Genomic DNA, 26,236 nt, shown 5'->3' with positions numbered 1-26,236 from the left:
TTATTATTATTATTTTTGCTATTAATATTGTTACTGTTATTATTACTATTATTGTTACTATTATTATTATTGTTACTATTATTATTATTATTATTATTATTATTATTATTATTATTATTATTATTATTATTATTATTATTATTATTATTATTATTATTATTACTGTTACTATTACTGTTATTATTACTGTTATTATTACTGTTATTATTACTGTTATTATTATTGCTGTTGTTGTCGTTGTCGTCGTCATCCGCCCGCCTCATGCGGCCAGCAGTAGCAAGGGCGGCGTCGGCCTCGCGAAGCCGGTCCGAGGGAAGAGAAGAGAACATGATGCGAATTAGGCGAGGCGGCTCCTTTTCAAGGATTCTGCCATGTCCACCTGCTGCTGCCGTTCCTGCACGAGAACCTGCGCTCCTGCCATTCTGTTGCTGCAAGATGCAGGCACATCCAGACTCTCCAGGTGTGTGAGCAAACTCGAGATCCTGTGCTCCTACCATTCTGTTCCTGTCTGATGCTGCACAGTGTCTTGCAGAGGTGCACTCATGCGGGCGGTGTCTGGGTTGCCGAATAACAACGCCTTCAGACGTAAACAATCCTGTTGAGATCGCTGGTCACGCCTCCATTGATGTCTCCATTCATGTCTCCACGCCTAGACTATATATAAAACTAATCCAATTGGTTTCTTTACTACCCTCATTTAACTACTCGAGATATCTGCAGAGCCTTATTCATTTATGTGCAGGAATGCCTCCCGAACTGCCATCGTCCTCCCTCGAAGACTCCGATTCCCTCAGACCATGCACTGGCTGCCATCGATCAAGTCCGAGAGAAAGCTTTCGACCTATGCTTGGTAACAGGGAGACGGCCCAGTGTCTTGAGTGCCGTCAAAGAGTTGGATCGATTATGTCAAGAAAGCGCAGTGCTGTACAGGTGCCATTGTCCAGCCCAATCCAACCTCCACGTCTCCTCCAGGATGGCCTACAAGCTTCAAGAGTCAGGCAGCATGAGACTGCGTTCTTTCGCCGTGGTCACCCTCAGGGTACACTTGCTCAGGCAGAGGCCAGAAAACAACGAGTTGCGATCTCCAGAGACCATCGCGCTCGACACCGTGCAGGCGAGGAGCCGTCGCCAACGCCAGGGTTGTCTCAGTTAGCTGGCCAGTTAATATAGAACCCTGTGAGGCATTTCTCCATTCCAGGGGCATCACAACAGTCCCAATCATCTATTCATGATTCTCCAAGTTCTGTTTTTGACCGGGCGAGTCCTTCACAGAGCGTCATCTACACAGGTTAACAATCTAGAGATGCTTGATCCACCCCTAGATCCCTACGATCCTGATAATCCTGCCCCAACAGAGCGAGATTGGCAATATATTCAGGACTTTCATAACGCCCTGAAGTCAGACAAGATCGAGGGCGATGGTTTGACATGAAGTTGAATCATGACTGTGTTTGCGCTCGTTGCATTCGCGTTGACAGCATTGGCCCTAACAGGCGAGAGAGCATAACAGATCCATTCCTCTATAGCCATGAGAATTGCATGGATTCTGGAGATCTCAATCATGGTCTTTCTCCGCTCACACAGATCGAACAGATGCTGATCGCTTGTGTCAATGTTAATTGAGATCCGCCAGGCAGTTCACCGGAGACTTTCGTGTCCGTCGCTTTGTCGTCAGCAGATGGCTCTATTTCCTCCGTCGACACCATCCTGGCAACAGAGATATCGAGATCAGCACTGTCAACCTGAATACTTTGGCAGAGGATGCACCTGTTGATGATCGCCGTCTGGTTCAGGACAGGAGCTCGAGGCGGAGATTGAGCAGTATCCTGACAATTAGGACGTTACAGATGTTGCAGACGAGGACGAAAGGGAAAACACATTCGTTGTTCCTGATCTTGCTGGCACTGAGGCTGGAATTCAAGGGTTGCGCAATCACATGAGGCCATAACAGCGCCATTTAACGATACCCTCTCTCCGTCACATGCCGCTCTCTGAGCTCCACAGGAGCTAACCAATACTGTCTCGGGCCTTTGCAAGTCTCTTTCCAAGTGGTGGTGCTGAGTTTGCGACACCCTGTTTGCGAACAGTCGGCTGTGTTGACATGGTCAGACACCTCCTGAAATACTACGATGGCTGATTCGCAAAGCATCCTCGGTTCCGGCACGTGGTATTTAACATCATAATGAGGACTCATGTCAACCCTCGAGCGTGGTTCTTTGTGAACTAGAATGTCGATTGCCGTTCTGAAGAACAGCAATCAACACGCTACCAACTGCAAGATGGCGGCGAGACAATCAGCGCCGGCCAGTCGCCGCTGTAGAAGTATATACTGGGACCTGAGCGCCTGGACAATCTCAAGTATCTGGACTTCGTCCGCCCGTATAACTTCCGTTACTTTGTAGAGGAGATCAAGCTTCGACCGTTTGCAAAGCCTCGAGCTCTGACCTACTTCCCTCGCTATAAGCGGGAGGCAAAACCGGAGGATTACGCCTAAGTGAAGTTAATGCTTCATGTCCCATTCCGAACAGCAACTCCCCCATCGAGATAATGGTGTCCGTGATGACGATACAGAAAGATTATGAGAATGCGACTTCGAACGCCACTACGATTAGACACCTGGTGTTGGCCATTGTACCATTCCAGACGCCTACTAGAAACAGTCGAAGATTAACAATCCTGCCAATCTCAAAGTCCATTCGTCTGCGGATCCAGACGCCCTGGTGGCTAAACAGAAACAGCTTCATAACCATTTCATCGCCCACTCTCAGCTTGAACCTGCTGGGCTCAAAAACAAACAGCTCCTGATCAGTCTCGATGGCAAGGCCGGGACAGGAAAATCACACGTTATCATGCGGATTTCGACTACACTAGAAGGAATGGCTAGGCGCCATGGAAAGGCCAGTCCAATTGCGCGTGTGGCACCCACTGGCGTCGCCGCCCACGCGATCAGTGGGCGAACACTGCATGCACAGTTTAAGTTGCCTGTCAAGTTTGTCAAGGGATACGATGGGCTCAGCATTCAGAACCTGACGGCGTTACAAGACGGCGAGCTCAGCCATGTTCGGTATCTCATCATTGACGAAACGGCCATGATTCCATTAAAGATATTGACCTGAATTGAACGGCGAGTGAGAGAAATCTTCAAGGACAACAGCAAGACGAAATTTGGCGGAATGAACATCGTGATTGCGGGCGATTTCTGGCAACTCCCTGCCGCTGGTGTGAGGTCCCTTTCCTACATGGGCTAAACGCTTAATCCTGAGGAACTTGCCGCCAGGAACTTTTATAAGCGTTTTAACAACACTATTGAGCTTGATGCTGTCCTGCGCGAGCGTGGTCGGGGATGCCGAATCAGTTGCTTTTCGCGATGCCCTCGATGCTGTACGTGGAGGACAAAGTCACAGTCGAAGACTTGAGGCTTCTACGTTCGCGTGTCCAGGCTCGCGTGCCGTCTGAAATCCCAGCGTTGGATCATGTCCTACGAATTTATGGCAAGAAGACGAGGGTTGCTCAGTGGAATCATGACAATTTGCGCGATCTACAGGCTCCCATCGTCATCGCGCTTGCGTCCAATGAAGGCGCCGCCATTGCAAAGACCATGCATGCAACCTCGGAGGAAGCTGGCAACCCTCATGCCTCGCTTCCGCTCGCGATCGGGAGCCGTGTCATGCTCAGAGGGAATATCCGGATTGAGTGTGGTCCCGTGAATGGCGCGTTAGGCACTGTGAGGGACATTGTGTGGAACTCTGGTGTTCACTGGCAGGCACGGGAAGCCCCAGTTGCTGTTCTGGTGTGCTTTGACCACTACAGCGGACCTGCGGGCAGCTTCGCTACTGGAAACCATGGAGATTTCTTGATCCCAATCTTTCGGTCCAGGTGCGAGTTCTATCGCGGTCCCGCCATGTGTGCTCGAACACAGTTTCCGATCACGACTGCAGTTCACAAGGCACAGGACATCACAGTGATTAAAGCAGTTATGGATATAACGCGGGCAGCATCGCAACTCAATGGGAAACATCTCGGATAGTACGGGCTTCGCATTCGTATGGCACGTGATGAGCTCTGAGGGACGGACGGGCGACAACCACATCTTTGGCCCCTTTACTCCACCGTGATGATGTCTACGGTGAATCAAGAAACGCTGACTTGGTTGAACATGCTGGAACATGCCCTGAAACCTTTTGATTCCATCGCCATACTTTGAAGCCAGGGCGTAATCACGGCCCAGGAGTCGTGGGATCGCCATCTCATTTTGCGATGTATGATCAGCCTGAGGAGCGGGTACTATCTCTAGATTTGGAGGAAAAGGACCTCCTCTACCGCATGCGAAAAGGCGGTCACATTTTCCACTTTCAGATTGAGTCGCCCACAACCATTCCTCGAGATCCCGGTTTTAAAAAATCGCAGACTATCGAATTGAATTTCCGATTGGCTTCGTGGGCAGATTCGGAAATAGCAGCCACGCCCGGGCGCATGCTCGTCATTGATGACCTCATTCTTATCATGGTTACCAAGACTGAGTTGGCACCTTTTCCAGTGAATGTGGCCCACGTAACATCTTAACAGGAAGATTTATCGCCATTTTAGGAAGCAGTAGGCAGCTATTTCAGCCATCATTTCAGCCATCATTTCAGTCGTCACCTTAAGTATGGGGGCGTGGAGTTGCGGGAGAACTGGGCCTCTTTAGTTCTCATCGCAACCAACTTCTACAGTGATCCTCCTGCGTAGTACGAAGCTGTAAAAGATCATCTGATAATCCCAGAAATCTAATTCAAACATCGTGTACGTAGTTTCCCCCGGTTTCCTCCATGCCCACTAGTATACCTCGCAAGCAAGACAATTTAGCCGCATCACATCCTCTCGTTCCATTGGAGCAACAGGGCACATAGTACAATCTAGTAGCACTCTTGAAGGCACTCCCCAAACCTCTTTGTGGAGTGGCGATGACAGCTTTCCCAGGGTTCAGCGTTGTTCATAAGTAGGCATCAGCTGTCCCTCTGTAAATCGATGCCCGTTCCTTTGAAGGATATCTTGAAATCGACGTTGGCTGGTTGTTGTCAGACCTAAAACAAAACTGGTTGAACGCGGCTTACGCTTCGCTTTCCGAGACACCAAATGTCTCCCCCAACTTTTTGAAATCCAGGTCGATATTGCTCAATAAATGAGTCCATGCGAGCATCAAAACCATGGCGTCTGGTGGCCGTTTTCCAATGTACGACTGTTCGTCTGGACCTGCTGATGACGCAGGATGGCTTGATGGACTGTCATCCGTGCTGCGGGTTCGCGGTTCGGTCGTCTCTGTAATCGATAACAGGTGTCCATCAAGCCTCAAGCCGTGATCTTTGAGAAGGCAGTCAAACGCTTCTTCGCTAAAAGTATATTTTTATCAGCTTCATCCTTGCCAGCGGTGAAGGCAAACTTACGTCGCTTCTGGTCCCATCTTGAGAAGATCCTTGATGAGCATCCAGTCGTCGTTGTCGTCACCAAAGACCTTATAAGCACGGGCAAAAATGGCAAACAAGATCGATGCTCGAGCAATATCCGCCGCCATGGTTCGTCGATATTATTCCAGAGGCAAAGGTCTTGAAGTCTGAGCCGAGTATAAGGAGGGGGGGAAAGTCGGTGAACAGCGTGGCAGGCAAAAGTTGTCGCGTGACAGTGCCCTACTCCTATCGGGAAAGTGAGCCGAATAATTTCCACCGCGGCACACAACAAATCCGCAGGCGTGCCAGATAGATTTTATACTAATCAGGTTATCACACTCACAGTGCAATGATGGGGTTGCATGCTTTCCAGAGGGCTGGTTAGTGTATATCTATCTCAACGCAAGAAACAAGGTCGAACATGACTTTACTGTTGCTATATATCGCACCGCACTAATGCCAGCTGATAGCCACTAAAATGCAGTTTCCGATTTCATGCCCTCCTGGTCCTCCAAAATCTACCGAGCCCTCAAAACGCAGTCTGCACATTACTTCCCGCCTCCCTACATCGGTTTCGTCGAAACCGGTAACGACGCGTTCACGTTGATCGAGGCCTCCATCCGAGGCCAGCTGTGCGCCGTTGTGAAAAAAAAAAGGTCAACCTCGACCGTGCGAGGATCCATTGAGCAAAGCGGACAAGTCTTGATTTTTGAGGAGACAGCCTCTGGGTTTCAGCGTTGGACAGACGGATGCGAACAAAGCCACCTCAGCTCTCTGCACGTTCCGGTCCTTTCGGATCTCCAGTTCACAAGATAGGTCTCTCTCTATTTGCCACTGGCCATACTACGTTCTACTCGATATTTCCGATCGAGGTCACGAATGGTCGAAGTATAATCCCCAGTCCTTTCATTAACACACCGTCTACCTGCGACAGATGAGTTGACTCCTCTAGGGTGGTACGTAATAAGTACGGCCGAGTAACTGAGGAAGAACCAAGTATCAAAGTCAAGTCTGGTGCAGAGGCTCTTTCAACACTTTTTCAGTCATGTCTTCGCCTGTAAGAAACCTATCTTCGCCCAGTGAGTAAATCCAAAAGAGAGAAACGCAAGAGCTCCCGGTAAAGACATCTTTTTTAAGCACAGTCAGAGCTCTCTATGCATTCACTTATCTTCGGGTAAGCCATACAAGGATGTTTGTAGGTTCTTATATTCTGAACCAGAACTTGACAGACTTGCAGTCGATGCACGCGGGAGACACGAGGAGGGGACCGCGGCGTTTCCAGTCTCTTCGTCTGAGCACAGATACCTAGCCTTAACAAAGTCCCGTGGCCGTCGTTAGTTCTTTGCGAGAGCGTCCACAGCCTGCATCAATGGGCAGCACTCAACGCCACTCCGGGGGCATCTGCACAACATCCCTGCGGGCACAGCTTGGTATCATCGTGACCAGGCACTTTTGGGGTTCTGCGTCGTGCTGGACGTGTCCACGAGCCGCTAGCGCAGTGGCAGGGACGATGGTACGGCCCACCATACTCTTCCTCAAGGACGCGTATTTGTTTAAAAAATAAAAACACAAAAAAAAAAAAAAAAAGCCCGAGGTCGCAGCAGTTGGCGCGAGATGTTTCTTTGTTTCCTGTTCCGCTTGTCTTGATTGGTAGGCAGTAATACCCCTCCCACCCGTCGCGGATTCCGATCGGGTCATATATGTTGTTTTGAACGAGGAATCAACGGAATACAGATAAGGACGGACATCTTTAGGATTTTTTTCAAGAAGAACATAAGCGACAAGAGAATACAGGGAAGCTACTTTGTGCGCGACCTGAGCTGGGCCACGGTCCTGTGCGAGGCCGGCCACGCCGACGACGCCTACCACGTCGACGTCTACACGAGCTTCGCGACCGTCGCCCTCGCCGTCTACTCCATCATCGCCGCTGGCGTCCTGATCCTGGGCCTGGTCGTTTTATCGGTTAGGTATTTGGAGATCCGCGAAATCCGAGCCATCTTCGAGCGGGTGGAACGCGAAGTTCAGAGCAACAGAGGCGGGAACGAAGTGCAGCAGCCCCAAGTCTCCTTGGAGAGGACAGAGGAGTAAGGTGGTGGGGTGTACACTCTGTTGTCTGAAGCGGCGAGGACGGTGCTTCCGGACGGCATCGTCGTGAGGCTAAATACAAGCATGGTCAGAGATTTGGCGACTCTGGTCGAGACATGTTTTCGCGAAAACAGTGATCTCGTGCGTCAGCGATGAGAGATCCTACTGGTTGAATTTGTCGGCACCCGTATTCAGGAGTCTGTGGGAGGTTTGAATGACGTCCGTGCGGGAGCAGCAAGTATACTTGACGAAGTGGTTGGATGCTTGCTCGCCTTGCGCTTCTGCAAGCTTGTAAAGATCGATTTCGGGGAAAAATGTCAGAGCTCGACAAGGCCAGCGAAGCCTGCGAGAATGCACTGCGAAAGAACGGGTCGTGGATGGAGGGTTTTATGACGGGAATGTTTCGAATGCTCTCTGAGTAGCACGTGGTTTGGTATTCAATTCTGTTTATGGTCTCACACTGCGAACTTGCTATGTATACCCCCCTCCACGGCGGGAGGATAACGCAGCCCATCCGACAGTTGCACAGCGCCTCCGAGGCGCGCTGTCTGTCTTTCTTGGAAGCCAGCAACGAGGGTGTGCACATACATGCGTGCAGGCTCGATGTCAGTCCGCCGCACCGGCTCGCAGCCGCTGTCAGCGTGCTACATGTGGCTCGGTTGCGCGTCGCGGGATTGTCCAACCCCGGTAGCGCGGAGAGGAGAAGGCAAAACCCATTACTCAAGTGACCGCGAGCTGGGTGCAGTAGGTTCCCGTCTCCTGCATGGGCAGGGCCCAGTCGTTTTGACCTTCCCCGAACTCAGACATACACGAGACGACAAACGCTTCGCCGGACGAAAGTAACTGAATCCTACTGTCATACCGTGCGTGTGGAGAATGCCGCACGTTGCATTGACAAGTTCCACAAGGGGAGATATGGACAGACATGTACAACAATCCATGTATGGCGGACATGTACAATAATCTGTACCGGACATGTACAAGACAAGCTATGGTGGACAATCTAGTGTATTGACTATGCACACAAGCTGACACCTTGACAGGAGACAAAGGAAAGAGACAAGAATGGCAATGGTGGACCGTCGTGGAACCGTGGTAGATCCTGGACGAGTGGATCAAGGATGCGCCCTCCCATTTTCGAAACCGACGACGGGAACAAATGGTTGCCAAGAAAAGTATCCTCCTGGGAATCCTGCCCCGCCTCGGAGAACCCCTTGAGGAAATGCTGTTGAAGTCTCTGTGTTCCAGAATCCTGCTGGTGCGAGGTTGGTATCAACAAAGTTGGACAAGGGTTGATCAGACAAGAATTGAGAGGGTGTTGTGGCCGCGAATTGCTGGAAATATCGCTGTTGAAGGTCGTATTGCTGCTGATGGGCGTTTGGCTGCGCATGCGCGCCGATCAGCTGAGACGTCCCGATCTGCTGAGGCACCCCAAGAAGAGCGGCATTCTGTGATGGGCTGGTGGTGGTAATGGTGGCTGGGGTTGATGGCGCTGGTGCTGCTGTGCCGTGGTAATTATTCCAGACGTTGATATTCTGCTGAATCGGTCCAAACCAGCAGTGATTCCCGTGCGAGGTGGGCTGTGCGACATCAACAGGAGGATGGGCTTGATACGCGCCCGTCGTGGGTGGACACGGCGGCAAAGGCGCTGCAGTGGTTGTTGGGTAAGTCGGCACGGTTGTATTTGCGTCAGCGCCGGGTTCATCGACAGGTATCTGTTCAGAGACCCCGTTGCCAGGAATGTCTTCGGTCTCGGCCACGACGGAGTCGCCGTCGCCATCATTGCTGGGGTGTCGTGCTAATGACTCCAACACCGCCGCCTGAATCTTGCACACGACAGCTTTCACCGCCTGCTCACGAGTATGCTCCAGTGCGTCGTCGATCAAGCGATATGATTCCAACAGCTTGATGAGGGGCACAAGTTGAAGAGCGCCATAGTCACCGGGGTGGTCGAAAATATCTTTGAGGAAGGGGTCGTCGTAGTTCGCGGGCCACTCCACAGGCGACGAGGAGTGGTGTGAGGGGCTCTTGGGCGCCGACGTGTGTACAATCGAAATCATCACCTCCCCCAACGCGCCCAACTTTTCCTTCCAAGCTTGCGAGCGGCGAAGTTTGCCAAGGTAGTTGCACGCCGTTTTGCGTTCCTGGCAAGCTTGACATGGCCGCTGTCCATCGCACTTTGACTTTTTCTGCCGACAAACTTTGCACGCGATGCTTGTTCTCCCGGTCCGATCCCCGTTGCTGCAGTTCAAGTTGCGCGTCTTGCAAAATCCACAAAGTTTTCTTCCGTCACACCTGATTATGTTCCGTCTACACTCATTGCATATCCTCCGGGGCCTTTTATATATCTCGGGCTCGGGCGATGCGTCATACGGCTGGCCCTGGGAATCGAAATATGGCATTTGACCTTTAGTTCAGTCACAATCAGCTGGTTTAGAAGATGGTACGGTCTTCTGTGGGCAAGGTTCACAGGCCAACATTACTCACCTCGGGGTTCAATTTGTCCTGCAAATTGATGTTTCATTGGAGGCGAACAATGGCCCAGCATAGTGGTCATCGCCATAATTACACATGGGCACGCTTCAAGTGACACGAAGAACACAATGGGTAAGCTGGCAGCAGTGTGATATGGAAGGACACAGTTGGAAAGTGAGAGAGACAAGAACACAATGGGTGGGAAAACAGCTTTGGGGGTGGCTGGGATGGGGACGGGAATACGCTGGTAATTAATCATACGTAAGCGAATTTACCCCCGAGTTGGACGCCTGACCCCGGCTGTGCACAACCTTTTGTCCCTCACCTGACACCATTTACTTTTTCCCACGTCTGACCCCTGTGCTAGCCCCAGCTGGCACAGGCTGGTTCTGTGATTGACAGACAACGCACACCGCCTTTTTTTTCCCTTCAAGCCAGCCCTACCAAGAAGCCCCTCTGCGCTTTTCTTCGGGTTGCTGTCGTCGACAACGAGCCGACCCGCACAACGCGTGCCTGCATCGCATCGCGCAATGAAACTCGAGCGCTCAATAACCAATTACGCATCCATCATGTAAATACAGGGATGAATAGAAAAACAACATTAAAAATTACAAGAATTCAGACAAAGAAGGATAAAAGAAAATTGCAAACTAGGAACGACGCAAAATCCTCCAGAAACCACTGAAATACACGTACTGCGCTCCTGTAGATCGTAGATGACGCAGAGGGTTAACCTGTAACCAATTTAGACTCTGCTGATCCTGTAAGCTGCGGGTGGCTCCCGGCTACCGCGTCCCTCCTTACTGTATACTCGTCTGACACTTGGTCGTATGGACCACCACTCCAGCCTCCGACGGGCCCGTTCCTTGTCATCGTGTGCTGCAATGAAATGGCTCGGCCGTGTCCAGACTGTATATAAGAACACAGAGCTGCGAGATAGCCTTGGGGATTCGTCAGGACGAGTTTCTGGAGGTGAGGCAGGTAGTCGCGAGGCACAGTAATCCCGGACATGACGTAGGCTTGTAACAGAGCGAAGGCTGAAGATTCAATGCCGGAAGCTGGGCCTGAGTCGACGAAACCTCCACAGGCGCGACACTGAGGATGTTGTTCCGTCGGCAATGACTCTGGGGTCCCTGGACTGTACGGCGCTGTGCTGGAGCTAATCGGTGCGGTGCCATTCGGCTCAGGGTTGCAATTGTAGACAGGTTTCTGTTCATCGTAGGGAGCCTCTCTGGCGTCCATGACGACGTAGTTTCCTTGTCCTGCTGCGACGTCCAAAGGAGGAGGAGCTGGATGCGTGTTCACCGGGTATGGCACTGAGGATGGAACACGGGCGTACGGTTCTCTGTTGAAGCTTGTTGCCAGGGTGCTGTTTGCGTCAGGGCCGCACTCGTAGACACGCCTCTGGTCATGGTATTGAGAATAGTTGGGGCCGACCACGTTGGTGTAGTTGGCTGGTACGGCCGTGAGGGCGTTGGCGGGTGGCATCCAGCCAGGGGCTGAGTTTCCTGATGCCTCGATTGGTGTCGTTCCCTTATCGATCTTAACGCCGTTGGAGTTCGTGGTCGGGGAGACCACGGACTCGTCCGCTTCCATCGCCCAGAAGCTCAAATCCACCGCTTGGAGGTCATTTGCCGACTTGAGGTGCTTCCTGTGCTTTCTCGAAGTCCTGGCATGATCAAAGGTGCACACTAACTTCAGCCTTATGCAATTGCTGCAATTCTTTGTCTTGTCACACTTCGTCTTTCTTCTCCTGCAAGCATCGCACGCATAGCCCCAACCAGGAAGAACCTGAGGTCTTTTCACAAGCTCGAGTTGTCCTCCGGGACCTGACGTCGTGGTGTCATTGAAGCCTGACATCTGGGGGGCTGACATTTGCGTTTTTGGCCTGGTCGTTGGCCTGGGATCGGTAAAGGCTGCTTCCATATGTCTCGATGAATTTTCTTGTCGATACACCCGCCGACTATTCTCTGTCGATCGGGCTGCGACGCCGTGTCTTGATTGATCGTTAGCATAGCCTCAAAGTCATCTGAGGTAAAAGCCATGACTTTCCTAGAGTAGTGCTGCAATGGCTATTACACACGCCTTTCCGACGTCGTCGGTCCAACCTAAACAGTCGGACTTCACGCAGTCGCCCCTAATGTCGCGTGCAAGGAGACCTACGCTTCAGCCGCCGTGAAAGAGAGCGACAAGCCTAGCAATGTCCTCACAAGGGCTCAGAGGGAGAAGAGTCCAACGGGTGCGACGAGAGTGGTCATCTATGCACATGAGCGCACGGGATATATTCACACAGTGACCGAGAAGATGAAGGTTGGGGCCGAGCAGGAGCAGGACATAGTTATCTAGTGAGTAACAGCCCAACAAGCCTACAAGGCGTCGCTCAGCCGCAGCTGACGCAGCTGACGTCCGATGGAATGCCAAGACACGCGTTCGGTGATCCACGTGTGTACATGGACAGCCCTGAAAAAGCGGTGAGTGCATTTACGTAAGGGACGGTCGGAATTTGAAGACCAGCTGGTCGGTCCGCTAGAACACTACGTGACTTGACAGGCGTAGCACCCTGGCAGGTGCAGTTTAGGTGCACCCATGCGCCGGTGTAGGGATAACGCGAGTGTGTCATGCCGCGAACAAAAGACCTCCCTTGAGACGATTCTGCCTTTTCTCCAAGCCCGTTCCACCCAAAATAACACACAGCGAAAACACGCTAATGCGCGTACCAGTCGTGGATGCCTAACGCACGCGCCTTACTTATCCCTGGACGATGTGCCACCGCCCACTCACAGCATGCACCCATTCATGCGAGAGCCACTTTGGACGCCTTTTTTCAGGGATCCGAATGGACGCCTTTTTTACGGGCAAGACTTCCCGCCATAAGAAGTTGGACCTTGCACCTACAACGTAGACAAATACGATGCTCCCTTCGCCTACCTACAACCTCTGCGCTTCACTACTGTACCACAAGCTTCAAGAAATCAACACCCACTTTACTTTTACTTCCGGCAGCTAACATAGGCCCGCTGCTAGTTTTCCATCCTAGAGGCGTCCCTCCTCCTCCCTTAACGCCTCCATCGCCGTTAAGTCGCACATGGTATCTTGACTCCCGCCGCCGCCCTCAGTTTCACCTCCGGTAGTCCAGCCATGTCGATGAAAGCGTTGAAACCCGAAGAGATCATTGCCGGTATCAACAGGCAAGTCGAGTTCCTCACAGATAGCCTTGAAGTCGAAAAGAAAGAGAAGGAAGCGCTTCAGAAAAAGTTTGCCGGGCTGCAGAGCGAGCTCAATGCCGCCCGACGCGAGCACGAGACGCTTCAGCAACGCATCGATGAGGGCAAGAGCAGCGCGGCGACCGTCGAACAACAGAACGGGACACTCCGACAAGAGCTTGTCGAGGGACGATGGGACACCGATGCCGTCCATCGGCACAACGAGGGCCTCCAGATGGAGATCAGCATGCTGCAAGACCAAGTGATGGACCTGCAGGCGCAGTCCTATAACGCCGTCATCCAGGCGGAGCACGCGTGGGAGGAAGTGGCCGGCCGCGATCGATACATCCACGGCATGCACGGACACATCGCCTATATCGAGAGCCATTCGGCCGAGGGCAGGGCCGCGTCCCACGCCGCATTCCAGAACATGGAGGGCTTCTTCCAAACCCAACTCAACTCAGCGAGCTCAGAGTCACGCGAGCTTCGGGACAATTTGGCCAAACTCCAGCGCTTCGTCGACGAGAAGACGAGGGATGAGGAGTCGAGGCAGGACGCGCTCACCAAGCAGCTCGCCACGGCCCGAGCCAACGTGAGCGTCGCCGAGCACCGCCAAAAGACCCTTGAGTACAAACTCGTCAAGAGCGGCAAGGAGATCAAAGCCATCCAGCAGACGTCGGCCAGCCTCGTCGAGGCCCGCGACTCGCTCAACAAACAGCTGTTGAACGACTTGGACAAGAACAAAAAGGCCCGGGCCAGCGCCAGCGCGAAGCATAGAAAGACTCAGGCCAAGGCCAAGCAGGTGGCCAAGGAGACGGCTCAAGCGACCGCCGCCGCCGAGGAGCTGATGCGCAAGGAGATCGCGCGCCTCGGGAAGAAGATCAAAGAACAGGAGGCGAAGGTGCTGGCAGAGCAGATGCACCATGACAAACTCGAGAGTGACATCAGCGCCGAACGGAAACGCCAGAAGGACTTCCAGGTGGCCCTAGCGGCGGCTGAGCGCGACGCCGCCCACCACAAGGAGCTCACCGAGAGCCTGCAGCGCCGGATCAAGTCGATGAAGACCCGCGGCAGCGGTCTCTCGCAGGCCATTCGCGACCAGGAGGTCACCATACAACGACTCCACGACCGCGCGAAGGAGCTGGAGGCCGAAGCGGTCAAGGAGCGCCGCCTCGCCGCCCTGCGTCAGGACGAGCTGGATGCTCAGAGGACTATCAACGACAAACAGGCCAAGGACAACGCCGTGCTGCGGGGCTACAGTCTCGCCAACACGCACGCCATGATCGAGGAGCTCGGGCGCGATAAGTACTCCGTCTTCGTCCGCATCCTCGAGGAAGTCTTCGGTCGCCTAGAGAATCTCGAGAGCGCGCCGGCTGCCAACCGCGCCGTTGACGGGGTTCGCGCCTTCCTATCTGGCGCTCGCGAACGGATCAACGACTACAAGACCCTGGTGTGCGACGACATGGATGCCATCAACAACCTAATCAGCGATATCGAGAAGATCACGCCCGCCAGAGCCGCCAATAAGGACGACATCGAGGAGGTGGTGCGGCTCTTCGGCGGGGTGAAGACTCTTGAGCTCGACGTGAGCTCGTTACTTCTAGGTGCAAAGGCCGAGATCGCCACTCGAGGACCCGGACAGGATAGCAAGAACCGCCGCATGATTGGCTTTACGAACCCCGCGGGACTTTTAACTGGCGGTGCTTCTCAGCAGCGGCCAGTCATTCCATAGCTGCTCCATAAGCTGGATCTAAACATGGGCAGACAACCTTGCGTTATCATGCTGCCCGTTCTCTTTATGTTTGTCAATTAGGACTCTCATTTCCGAAGGGTAACCTTACTCATCGTCATCTCCTTGTATTTCTTTAGGTGGTATACTACTTCTCTCTTTCTCAGAAAGGGATTGCTGATTGGCAGCAGCGGCGCCATGGACGGATTACGGGCCTCGGCTTGCGCGACCCCTTTTGTCCTGAACAAGCCATGTGCACAGGCGTCATTGGCCTGCGCCATGTTGGAGCCAAGTCCAAGTCTACCGAGGCAAAAATGCAGAGCAAAAAAAGCACGACAAAATCCTGCCACAAAGGTGGTAATGGGTAACCAAGTGCCTGAAACAATAAGAACACATCCCGTGCTCCCACTGTCACGAACACCCACGTGACACTGGACACTCGGCTTAGGCCACTAACTAAGGAGTCAGGCCGCCAGCCAAGTAGCTGGCTTACCGCATGTATATAGCAAGAGGGGTCATACCTGTCAACCTTGAAGCCTTCTTCAAGCGTTGACATCTCTATCTATAGGCTAGTTATCTATCATTATTGATCCCATAGTACACACATTCACCCTCCAGTTAGGTAACGGATCTGATACCCACCTCCAAACCATGATAGATAGATATATTTACATGAACAGCAAAGTGTGATGAACGCCTACATTGTGCCCTCTATGTGATGCCATAAATCGTTGTGCCAAAAATGCCCAGATCTGCACTCAGCGGATCACCCTCGCCCGACGACCATTGCCCAAGCCGACTTCCTTGCAAAAGGAAATGTAGAGTCCGTTTCTATTTCTCTTGTTGGCCTGTGTCGAAAATAAGGCTCTGCGCTTCCTGTTTCGAGCCAGCTCCTGAAGAAATATGGGCTTGTAGTCGTCCGGTGCTGCGTTCTCATGATCGTTGTTGGTCGGCGCATTCGTTCGGGCCACTCTGCGGCTGGAGTGTGATGCTTCAGGTCCTCTGTCTTGAGCATGCCTCACGGTCTCTGCCTCAGAATCGTTGTCGTCACGGGTGTCGGGCAATACTTCAGGGTCTTCGTTTCCGCCCAATATCTCCGTCTCTGCCTCAGAATCCTCACCCTCTGCGTTCTGAATCATGTTTGTCATATTCTCGGTCAACTGCTGTGGTGGCGAAAACAGTTGTGCCTTGGTCTGCGGGTGCGGATTGAAACCCCAGTTGACGTCGGCAATTCCGAGGTGAAGCCCAGGCTTCGGACGCGGCTTGGAGAATTCGCTCGTGGATACCCGAGGCGGTGGAAGGCTTCTCCACCGAATTCCAGAGCCGCTCACTCCCTCTGGGTCGTGCCAGTCCCACGTGACGCTGAAATCGTAAGATGCTGGCTGCGCTGTGACTCGCTTGACGGCTCGAACCGAAGCGCCATCGCCAAAAACGGGCGTGCAGGCCGCGGAAGGTAGTGCGTCTTCTCCTGCGAGGCCTTGGCAAGGCGTGACGGGTAGCCGCATCGGGCGAGTGAGCTTGGGCGTCGCCGGCACGTCATCCTCCATAAGTCTGTCGTCTGCAAGTAGACTTGGAGCTCCTGGGGTGACGGTTCTATCGCTCTCAGACAGCCCATCGTCGGACTCCACCACCCCGTCGCGCCTGAGCGCTTCCTCCTTTCTCATGAGACTCTCTTGTTTCTGTTCCTCTGTAAAGGGTTCTGTTGTCCAAGGTAAAGTCGGAGCAATCGAGAAGCTACTGTCGCGTGTTTGGCTTTGGTCCCCTCTCAGCAGGAAATCCAGGCACTTGTCCACGTTCCACCGTGCCTTTGGCCTCTTTTCAAGCATTCCCTTGAGCAGAACCCGGTATTCCCGAGGGCATTTCTTCTCAATGATTAGATCAACTTCTTCGATCATCCATTGTCGTACGTCGGAAGACGAGGAGGGCGACCAGTTGGATCGCTGGCGGTTGGGGTCGTATTCCGCAAACATACACAAAAGCACGACGCCGGTCGAGAAGATGTCGGCTGGCTTGCTGTAACGCTTGGAATCCAGGACCTCAGGGGCGCAGTGCCAGGGTGACCCACACCTTCCCTCCACCATGTAGTCAGTAGACGCCACCATGCCATGATCAGTGAATTTGACGACCCATCGGCCCAGATCAAGGCCGTCGGCGTGGAACTCTACGAGCTCCAGCATTATATTGGCCGGCTTCATGTCGCGATGTATCGAATCGTGGTCGTGTATGTGCTTTAAGCCGCAAATGATTTGCTTAGCCATGTCCGGCTTGTCGATTGTCAGGGGTAACCACTCGTCGTCGAGGCAGTAGTCCTGGCGTTGTTCGATGAGCCACGGTCTGTCATCAGCTCCGGGCTTGTAGGCTATGTCGTAGATTGTGTTGATGTGAAACTAGCGAAAACACAATCGCGTCAGTAAGGGACCAGCCCAGAGGGTGCGCGTCCGCTCGGGGTCGCAGGCAAGAAACATAGGAGGGAGAAAGACGGTTATACTCACATGTGGGTGACTTTGTACAAACTCAGCTTCTTTTTCCAGCATTTCTCTATAGTCCTGCGTCGACTGACTATCATCTCCCTTTAGTCTGACCACTTTTGCGACCAGCCTCAATTGAGGGGGTTTGAGTTGGTACTTTCCGGCCTCTTTTTTCAGCATCTCGGCCAGTCGTTTCTGGGTGGCGGTCTGCTTTGGCATGACTAGGTTGCAAACAGGTTGACCGATGATTTTGACAGGATACACGTCTCTGAAAGAACCGTGTGAAATCAATTCGCCGTCGATCTGGTATACCGTGCCAGTCAGTCCTGTCCGTGTCTCGTAGCCTGCACGCGACGGGGCCATGGTGGAGCCGCCAGCGGATGTAACGCCTGGAAAGTGTGTTTCGTCCAGGCAATTCCCACGATTATACAAGGCCTTGATGTGTTCGATGAACACCTTCTGTTCGGCCGCGTTGCGGACAGGTGACCACACCCAAAAACTCAGACACCCGGGGTCGTTATCGTTGAGATATATCTTAGCCGGCTGGTCAAGAATCTCGCTATGACCTAAGCCTCGCCTGAGAGTGTTTGTTCCCCTCTCGATGCGGATGGGGGCCTGGGGGTGGCGCATCTCCGGGGTGATTCTCGGGGTAGGCTTCTTTTCGGGGTTAGGGGCAAAGTCGATGCGAAACATCGAGCTGCTGATACCACTTTTGGCGTTGAGGGGATACACCATGTCGCACGGCCTCTCGCCTTTTTCCCTTGATCTCCTTGTCTCTGCGCCGTGGCGCCAGCCGTTTGGCCTTTTGGAAGGCTTTGGAAAGGAATGACACAGTATGGGACCATCAAGAGGAATAGCGGCATGCATCTGTCCCCGCCACGGTTCCGATTCCTCGTCGTCGGTCTCGTCATCACTCTCTTGCGGCGCACCCCTGCGAGGCGAGTTCCAGATGTGCTCTTGATTAAGTTCAATAAATCTTTCTGCTTCCCGCCCCTGAATATGACCAATGAATACCGCGACGTCGCCGAGGCCAGTGGGCTCAAGGGGTGTGTTTGCAACAGAGCTTGCAGGTTCCTCGCCGCCAGCGGCATTCTCATGGTATGCAAACATATTCATTTTCCTCTTCATCCTCGTCTCACAGAGACATGCAGGAAAGAGTACGGGGCGATCGAGACTAAGGTAGGTTGGGGGTTGATTGCGAATATGTTTGCGAACAGGTTGCGCACGAAAAGGTCGCGAATTGGTTTTGAATTAGTCAACCCAATATGACTTGAAGAGTTGTTGACGCAGAAACAGGAAGAGTGGAACTGGAAAAGAGCAAAAGAGCCCCGGGTATAGGGCGGCGGCTGGCTGGGTTAATGGGGTGATTCTGTTGACGGATTACCTCTCGCCACACAAAGCGCCAGGGAGGGGGCAGGTGAGAGGGTGTCAGCAAAGGAAAAAATGGTTTAGGGCAAGGGTGAGCGTATGCGTCCAATAATACGGTCCAATGCCTGTCACAGGGTACAACGATAGAGTGCATGGCGGTTGGTGAAACGGCAACCCACCGCCGCCAAGCGCCCACTTCTCAGGGTGTCTGGACGTGGACGCGAGACGCCTCGGTGATTCCCAGTCACGGCTCGCTGCCGTGGATCTTTTCGTCCGTGCTCGACTCATTTTGTCACATTGCGATGATATTTGGGGCGAAGGTGGTAACCTCCACTCACCAGGTGGGTTTCGTTTTCTTTTCGATGAGGGGTTTCTTTTGCTCTTGGTTTTGAATTCGCGCCGACTTTCGCACTCTGTTAGATTGGCCTGGCCTGTCGGCCGCTTTTGTCTTTGTTCCTGCACGTCCACGTGAGGCTCGTGCAGAGGGGACAGTCTTCTCGCTCAAGGTTGTCGTGCTTGGCCCCCTGCCCGAAACAGACTCCAGAGAGGCGCCTGTGTCCGTCTCTTCCTCCCTCGCCTGGAGAAGAGGCTTCCGTCGCTCAGATGTCCTTTTTCTTCGTTGCTCTCTTCTTGTCCCGATGTAATTTCCACCACGCTTCTTCTGCACACGGGCATTGGAGACTCCCCGAGGAACACCCTTGGAAGCTGCGTTGGAGGATGGAGAGCGGCGGTTGATTGAGCGTGAATCGAGGGATATCGCCGAAGTGTGTGTAGGTGATGCAGGCGGCGGCGAGTCGTCATATTTGTAGCTTGAGCGTTCGATCTCTTCTTTACGGTTGTGGTGGAAGCCGTATTCCGGATCCCAATACTCTTTCACCGTGTCAGGAATTTCCCGTTGCGCATTCTCAAAGTCGTCGGCTACCGCGCCCGCGTCCGATAACAGTCTATCCAGACCATCTATCGTTTTGAACAGATCTGGTAGCCCAAAATTTGAGGCATAACGTTTGATCATGTCCAGTCGCATGTGAATACGCACTCTGTGGTATGGCGGTTCTTGGATTTGCTCTCGCCGCCTCCGTTCTACATCTTCCGGGTCTACACCACTCCACCAGTTCTGGTCCATGAGTGATTGGCAGTTAACTTTGGAGGTATCTTCGGGCGCTTCATAATCATGTTGGATGGGCGTCCGATCCCGGAATTGCCGGTCAACGTCTCTTTGGAAACGCGTAGGAGTGTGAGGGTTCCCGTCCTTCGACATTGCGAGTCTCTGTCGTGCAGAACCGAGACAAAGGTGCGGAGTCTAGAGCAAGATCGCAAATCGGGGAGCAGCCGCCACCATTCGGATCTGTTGAGTGACGGGTTGATCGAAGACGAATTGGCGGCCGGACTGGAGTATTTCTCGCGGACGGATTCGCAGCAGTACGTCGTAGTCGTGTTCTCGTAGTCGTGGTGAGTGAGAGCTTTGTTGCTTGATTGACGGAAAGATGCCACGTTGTTGTCAAATGTGAAGCTGCGACCGCAGAATGGGACTGGGAAGAAATAGGGGACGAGGGCGACAGGTTTAGCCACCTAGGCGGCAGGCAGGCGGGCTTCTACCAATCCTACCCACGCGTTTAATTAAAGGCTGCCCCGCACAGGATTGTCAAATCAGGTGCAACACATTTTCGACCAGGCTCAACTCCGAGGCGCCCGAGCGTCTTGGCACACCATGGCTTAACTCTCGGAGTTTCGTTCACACGATGCCGAGATGCAGGGGCAGAAAAGCTGACGCGAAACCAGGCCTCCTTGGTTACGCACGGCTCACCCTACTGCCACCGTAGCCGCCGATATTGTACAAAGAGACTGCCGACACACCGACGCGGGGGCCTCTCGATGGCAAGAGCAACATGCGCCTCGCCTTGAACCCCAACTGCCTAGCGACTCATCCCGACCCGACTGACCCCAGCCACGAGCTGCCTCGGCTGTACCGCCGCACGAATGTGGCGCTCTGCATCCGGGTCAAGGCACGGAGGAAGCACGTCCATTAGGGTGTCGAATCTCCGCCATCAGGATAGGAATAGAATAAGGGAGTCTGGTGAGAATCGCTTTCGTGTTCGACGTGTTGCCGAGTGGGGAGTTCGTGGCGAGGGGCCGTAGTCTGTGAGGTATGGGAGCGGGTCGAGAGCGTTTGGAGAGGGACAGGACAGAGTCAATCTAGCTGAGGATGTTCCCCGAGGTCAGCAACAACGTTGACCAGAACAGATGCATGGAACGGGACTGTGGACGACCAGAACAGCTCAAGGACGACGTGTAAAGCTACACCCGAGACTACACTGAGGTCGCATGGATTGTCTTCTTCTGTTTCCGCATCACTCTCGACTCGTGTCGCAGGCCAGAATATAGCCATCTAACCTCATGCGCCGTCTCAATACGCGATGATTTCAGGAGCTATTTTTTAGTAGATATCCTACATACACAATGGCCATACTACTTCGTCACTGGCACTACTCTCTAGCCGCCTGAACTCCCACTATGGTTGAAGTAGCGATATTCCCAATCAGGCACGACCTGGACTACTGCAGGGTTCCTACGGGTGCTCCAGGCATCCAGACCCAAGCCAGACCAGTCCGGGCGAATCATGGCGCTCTCCTCTAAATCGTCTGTTGTGCAGCGGCTCGGGCCTAGCCAACGTGGGTAACCAAGTGTAGCTCCCGCCCTTGACCCGGAGGCATGGGACCGAAAGCACGCGGGCTGTCCGCGAAACGCCCTTTTGCGCACCCGTGCCCCGGACGCCTGCCAATCCCGACGCCAAATCTGTAACGGTGCCGCAGAACCAACACCTGAAAAGGAATAACAAGACAAAAAAAGAAACAGACATGTGAAGTTGATTACCGCTTCATCTCCCTCCTCCTCCCACGAACTCATCGGCCGTCCGTCGCCACTTCGCCATCTCCAGATGATGCAGCTGTTTCAAAACCCACTCAGCAGGTCAACGTCGCCATCGGAGCTGGCGGTCACCAAGCCATTGACATACGTCGCGCGCTTGGTGTCCCCTTCGGCGGCGATCTTCTTCTCCTCCGTCCGACGAGGTGAGGTCATGATTCTCATCTTCGAACGCCGTGACGGCCTTCCTGAAGATGGTGTCGTGGTGGTCGTTAGGTGACTGTTTCAAAGACTAGGGTGGGTCGATGTATCGGATGCGCCGCATCGATGGCACGGATCATACTTTGCGACGCCTTGCTCGAGCAGACCCACCTCTTTTACATTTATGGGTATCCCGTCACGCCTCCGTCTCCTACGCCGTCACCACCGTCGATGAACTCTCCGCCGCCCTGCGAGAATACGGTCATGGGGGAATCGGATCGGAATCAATGTCGAAAATTACACAGATAACAACGGACGCTGTGTCAGCAACTAGAGTGTCGATCACAACGAGACATCGTACATTCTGACAGGCGCGATCTTCCATCCCGAAGCCTATGAAATCGTCGTCAACTCATTATACCACGTGGTACGTACCACGCTAGAACATCGAACCGGGCGGTGGAATGTTCGCCACGCACACCACCGAGCACTCTCATGTCGGATGGAGGGACGCCCACCTACTGCCGCCACCATGGGTCCCACGATGCGGCCGAGGATGAGTGGTTGGAGGAATGTGGCGATGTCGGCCCTCGTGATGAGAAATCTCGAAAAAGAACGATTCCGGGACGAACACATCGATCGTACTGCGGCCAAGATCGAGACGTGAGTTCTGGTGCTGCCGGTATGCTGGGTCCCCCGTCGACATCCTCCGTGACACTCCCCGGGTTGGCATTCTGGAATCCACCAGCCACGTCCAGGCAAATGTCAACACAGGGTGTAGCGAATGCTGTAGGTAATATGGCACCGATATCGCTCTGGCCTCAGCTTTCCCTGTTCCCTGAAAGACACCTCTTCTCCTGGTGCCTTTCGCTAGCGCCTCGAGCCACACAATCACCGCAAACATTTCCACCGCACTTCTTGCACGCGTACATGACCTCATGAAGGTAGTCACTGCAAGAGATGCATCTGATCATGGTGACATTTTGATATGACTTTGCCAGTGCTCGTCGCATAGCTGCTCCCGAGTCCTGGAACAGCTCCATCACGTGTTCGAATTCAGTCAGACCCTCATCCAGGTAAGGGAGCCATCGTGTCAAGTCTCCGTTGACCGCCGCCCCCACGATGTCCATCTCTCCGGCAACTTCGGATGGGAGATAGATCAGAGCTCCAAAGCCCCCGACGGGGACGTCCGGATGGCGCCTAGCCACCGCCCTCCGTAAATTTTGTCCAATCTGCAGCGCCCGTGTGCACCATCTGTCTTCTTCAGAGAGCAGGATGTAGCCCCACGATCGAAGGGCGTCGTCAGGGCTGATCACCCTGGACGGCTTGTGATCCCACAGGTCGATAAAGTTCGCTGCGTCTTCTGCGTTGCAAGGCTCTGCGTAGCCGAGACGATTGAGGTGGACGCCATCCCAGTGTACAGCAAGACCACATGCCCCGAGAGCTTTCCCAAATACCACGAATGACGGCTTGTACTCGCTATACTGCGGTAACAAATGCGCGAAGGGCGCGCCACAGCGCCAGACGGTTAAGACCTCGTCCACGACGAGATATAGGCCTGCTTCCTCGCAGCATTCGCATATGATTTTCCATTCCTGTGCCGTGACGACTCTCCCATCATTCTGGCTCACCATTTCCAGTACTATTGCAATGTGGCCAGTCGCGACAAGATTCTTGAATTGTTGCAAAAGGCGGCGCTTGTCTGTGGCGTAAGCTAAAGCGATTATTTGGGGATTGCCGATGCGGACGCTCTTCTGATTCCACCTAAGTCCTCGACCTCCGTGTGCCTGAGCAGGGTTAGTAAGCCGATCAACAGTAATGACTTGTCCTCATTAAGACTTACCATAGGCCCATGGTATGAGACCATCTGTGATTCGAAGGTGGCTATAAGGTAGTTGTTCTTTTGAGCTTCTGTCAAGCCCCTTTTTGGACGAACCGGCGGATCCTCCTCGAGAACAACGGTCATGGATGGGATGACGGGAATTGCATCACTGGAATGAGCATGGAATGAGACCGGGGATGCCATGAAGACGCGTACAAAATCGCAACGGTAGCCTCTCAATACTTCTGGCTGATGTTTTGCTCTGAAGTCCAGTGGATTTATGGTTGCATGCCAGAGGTCGATCAGGAACCCTCGAATCGGTGACTTTTTGGTCAGGAAGTAGCCCCAGTCGGCGTTCATGTCAAAATCCGGAGCGTCTCCGCACCGACAGCGCCTGTACAGTGAGTTCACGTCAGAGAAATCTCTGAGCCTGATCTGGTGGTTTCGCCGGTAGTGCATTTCCAACGAGGTTGGATTTGGATCTCGTATTTTGGACTTGCAATCGGGGAGAAGGCATTTGTCCTCGATACCCAAGGGGTTTCCATCGCCATTCCGGCCCAGACACAGAGCGCGATGCACCAGCAAGTCTCCTCTGGCAAGACGTTCTTCACTGATGCCAAGATTGGGTCCGGACACAAGACACCATGGACATGAACCTTGGAGAGAGGAGTCGTAGCGCGGTGGATGGCTTGAGTGTGATGCGTTGTTCATTTTGCTCAAATGACTTGTAGATGCACAGCGTGAGGTGAAGATGAAATTGCTCGCGCGATCTTGGGTGTCTGAAAGACTTGGATCGGGCAGGCAGCGAAGGTAATCTCAAAATAGCCAATTAGAGGTTCCCAACAAAAAGTTTGTCAAGGACTTTTGATTGGCTATCATTATTCGGCGAACGTTATTGTTGGGCCTTGGTAGGAGTACTAGCCGTCGTGATATCCTACACAGATATTGCTTCGTCTGACGCGACTAATCAGAAGAAATTCGTGAGCGAGTGGAGCAGCTGCCCAATCTGAGAGCGTCTCCGGGACGAGAGGCTCGAGACAGAAAACTACATCCAAATAGCCGCCCATAGTTCCGTCCTCGCTGACATGGTGATCATCGGCATCCCGCCGACGAGATTGCGAACATGGGCCTGGAGTGCGACACTCTTCCGGAGTCGTGCATGGGTTGTCGTGCCACCGGTCCGTACTCTAGAAGAAGAGGTGTTCCAGTCATCATCCTCAAAGGCTGTTCCTCGAGGTCTATCGAATGCTGATCGTTGCCTCGTCTAAAATATTCGAAATGCTTGAACGGCCACAAAATGAACGGATGGATTGATAGAAGTAGCGAAGCCAGGCAAGCCGTAAAAGGACCGAAAACGCACACGATGAATTGGAAAGAGGCGTTCTGACAAAGGACATAATTCACCAAGTTTGCTGCGAAGTGGCACAAGAGTACAGCACATTCGACTCGAAGGTTCTCTCCTGGTGAGATGGGTCTAGATCTTTTGCCAGCAGCCCAATTTCCAGGCGGGTTGGGGGTCAGATAAACCTGGAAGGTGCGTCCTTTGACAATCCTGCTAGGGCTCCAAAGAGGGGAAACTTGCTGTGGCTCACCTACCTCCACGTTCTGTAGAGCTCCACCGACGGCAGTGTGGCTTTGACCAGTGTGTTGCGGAAATCCCGCAGCTTTGCGTGGTCGGGAAAACATGGGGTGGTCACAGCTTTGGTAGGTCACCCGAGGATTAGGCGGCAATGGAAAGAGGTTCCCCCTTTCCTCACTCTGGCCAGATGTTTCAAATGCCCTACACGCTCCAAAGCACGGCACTCATCCCTTCACTATTAGCCGGGTTAGTCAATCATCTCGACCTCCTAAAATCCCTTACAGCGCTCTGACTCTCTAATAACAGGCGTCACCATGTCAGCTACGGGGCAACCTTATACCGATGGCCCCTTCGCCGGACCCCCATTATCACCTTCTATCGATCCTCAAGACTTGCCTCTGACGACGGCGTGGCTTGACTTCAAAGAGATTCCCGAGCCAAGCACGAAACGGATGACCAGTGACCAATTTCAGCGGCTGATCGAGGCCCGAATCAAGCAGGCGACCCAACCCAGTCCCCGCGGATCAACGCCAGATTTGGCCGAATCATCAGCCCTTGCGCCACCCTCCAACGGCGTACTGAAAGACGTATATCTGGAGGGGACGAGTAACGGACCCAAGCTAAGCAGTGAGGCATCTCTGAAGGATAGAGTTGGTGCCGACGACATTTTTGCCCCGTTGGCTGACCTGCTTGACCCTCTGGTGGGGGAACTGGCCATGAGGATTGTCCGCAGTTATCTCGATTCCCAACCGCTGGAAATGCAAGGCGAGCTGTGCACAATAATGGTCCGGGATCTCATGGCGGAGTTATCAGCGGATGGAGCTGAAATGTGCGACGAGACAACACTGGAAGCCACAACATTGCGCACGGCGATGGAGATTCTGATTGACAAGGACGACCTTGTGGACGATGTGGACAATCCTCTATTCAGGGATCTGATGTTGAAACTGCACGTGTATTGTCAGACGAATGGCATACGACTTCTGTCACTGCCTGAATAGAGAGGTGGGCTATGTCAAAC

The 26,236-nt window shown here is 53.2% G+C and overlaps 10 protein-coding genes across 10 annotated transcripts; 4 read left to right on the top strand and 6 right to left on the bottom strand.

Annotated features, from left to right (window-relative positions):
- Positions 1-3,367: 3,367 nt before the first annotated feature.
- Positions 3,368-4,027, top strand: Z517_09209 (uncharacterized protein; the record flags this gene model as incomplete). Its single annotated transcript, XM_013425119.1, has 1 exon — positions 3,368-4,027. One exon carries the CDS (start codon positions 3,368-3,370, stop codon positions 4,025-4,027), a length of 660 nt encoding a protein of 219 aa, XP_013280573.1.
- Positions 4,028-5,089: 1,062 nt separating this feature from the next.
- Positions 5,090-5,551, bottom strand: Z517_09208 (uncharacterized protein; the record flags this gene model as incomplete). Its single annotated transcript, XM_013425118.1, has 2 exons — positions 5,090-5,369; positions 5,424-5,551. 2 exons carry the CDS (start codon positions 5,549-5,551, stop codon positions 5,090-5,092), a joined length of 408 nt encoding a protein of 135 aa, XP_013280572.1.
- Positions 5,552-6,468: 917 nt separating this feature from the next.
- Positions 6,469-7,511, top strand: Z517_09207 (uncharacterized protein; the record flags this gene model as incomplete). Its single annotated transcript, XM_013425117.1, has 2 exons — positions 6,469-6,480; positions 7,218-7,511. 2 exons carry the CDS (start codon positions 6,469-6,471, stop codon positions 7,509-7,511), a joined length of 306 nt encoding a protein of 101 aa, XP_013280571.1.
- Positions 7,512-8,623: 1,112 nt separating this feature from the next.
- Z517_09206 (uncharacterized protein) lies at positions 8,624-9,568 on the bottom strand (the record flags this gene model as incomplete). The annotated part of the gene is made up of 1 exon (XM_013425116.1): positions 8,624-9,568. One exon carries the CDS (start codon positions 9,566-9,568, stop codon positions 8,624-8,626), a length of 945 nt encoding a protein of 314 aa, XP_013280570.1.
- Positions 9,569-10,712: 1,144 nt separating this feature from the next.
- On the bottom strand, positions 10,713-11,843 carry Z517_09205 (uncharacterized protein; the record flags this gene model as incomplete). Its single annotated transcript, XM_013425115.1, has 1 exon — positions 10,713-11,843. The coding sequence occupies one exon, from the start codon at positions 11,841-11,843 to the stop codon at positions 10,713-10,715; it is 1,131 nt and encodes a 376-aa protein (XP_013280569.1).
- Positions 11,844-13,121: 1,278 nt separating this feature from the next.
- Positions 13,122-14,918, top strand: Z517_09204 (uncharacterized protein; the record flags this gene model as incomplete). Its single annotated transcript, XM_013425114.1, has 1 exon — positions 13,122-14,918. The coding sequence occupies one exon, from the start codon at positions 13,122-13,124 to the stop codon at positions 14,916-14,918; it is 1,797 nt and encodes a 598-aa protein (XP_013280568.1).
- Positions 14,919-15,673: 755 nt separating this feature from the next.
- Positions 15,674-18,499, bottom strand: Z517_09203 (uncharacterized protein; the record flags this gene model as incomplete). The annotated part of the gene is made up of 2 exons (XM_013425113.1): positions 15,674-17,302; positions 17,408-18,499. 2 exons carry the CDS (start codon positions 18,497-18,499, stop codon positions 15,674-15,676), a joined length of 2,721 nt encoding a protein of 906 aa, XP_013280567.1.
- A 586-nt stretch (positions 18,500-19,085) lies between these two features.
- Positions 19,086-20,009, bottom strand: Z517_09202 (uncharacterized protein; the record flags this gene model as incomplete). The annotated part of the gene is made up of 1 exon (XM_013425112.1): positions 19,086-20,009. The coding sequence occupies one exon, from the start codon at positions 20,007-20,009 to the stop codon at positions 19,086-19,088; it is 924 nt and encodes a 307-aa protein (XP_013280566.1).
- Positions 20,010-22,635: 2,626 nt separating this feature from the next.
- Z517_09201 (uncharacterized protein) lies at positions 22,636-23,996 on the bottom strand (the record flags this gene model as incomplete). Its single annotated transcript, XM_013425111.1, has 2 exons — positions 22,636-23,601; positions 23,658-23,996. 2 exons carry the CDS (start codon positions 23,994-23,996, stop codon positions 22,636-22,638), a joined length of 1,305 nt encoding a protein of 434 aa, XP_013280565.1.
- Positions 23,997-25,529: 1,533 nt separating this feature from the next.
- On the top strand, positions 25,530-26,216 carry Z517_09200 (uncharacterized protein; the record flags this gene model as incomplete). Its single annotated transcript, XM_013425110.1, has 1 exon — positions 25,530-26,216. The coding sequence occupies one exon, from the start codon at positions 25,530-25,532 to the stop codon at positions 26,214-26,216; it is 687 nt and encodes a 228-aa protein (XP_013280564.1).
- Between the last annotated feature and the right edge of the window lie 20 nt (positions 26,217-26,236).

The sequence above is a fragment of the Fonsecaea pedrosoi genome (assembly GCF_000835455.1).
Source record: "Fonsecaea pedrosoi CBS 271.37 unplaced genomic scaffold supercont1.6, whole genome shotgun sequence".
NCBI classification, from domain to species: Eukaryota; Fungi; Ascomycota; class Eurotiomycetes; order Chaetothyriales; family Herpotrichiellaceae; genus Fonsecaea; species Fonsecaea pedrosoi.
The sequence above is the reverse complement of the archived record's forward strand: the minus strand, read 5'-3'. Positions and strand labels throughout refer to the sequence as shown.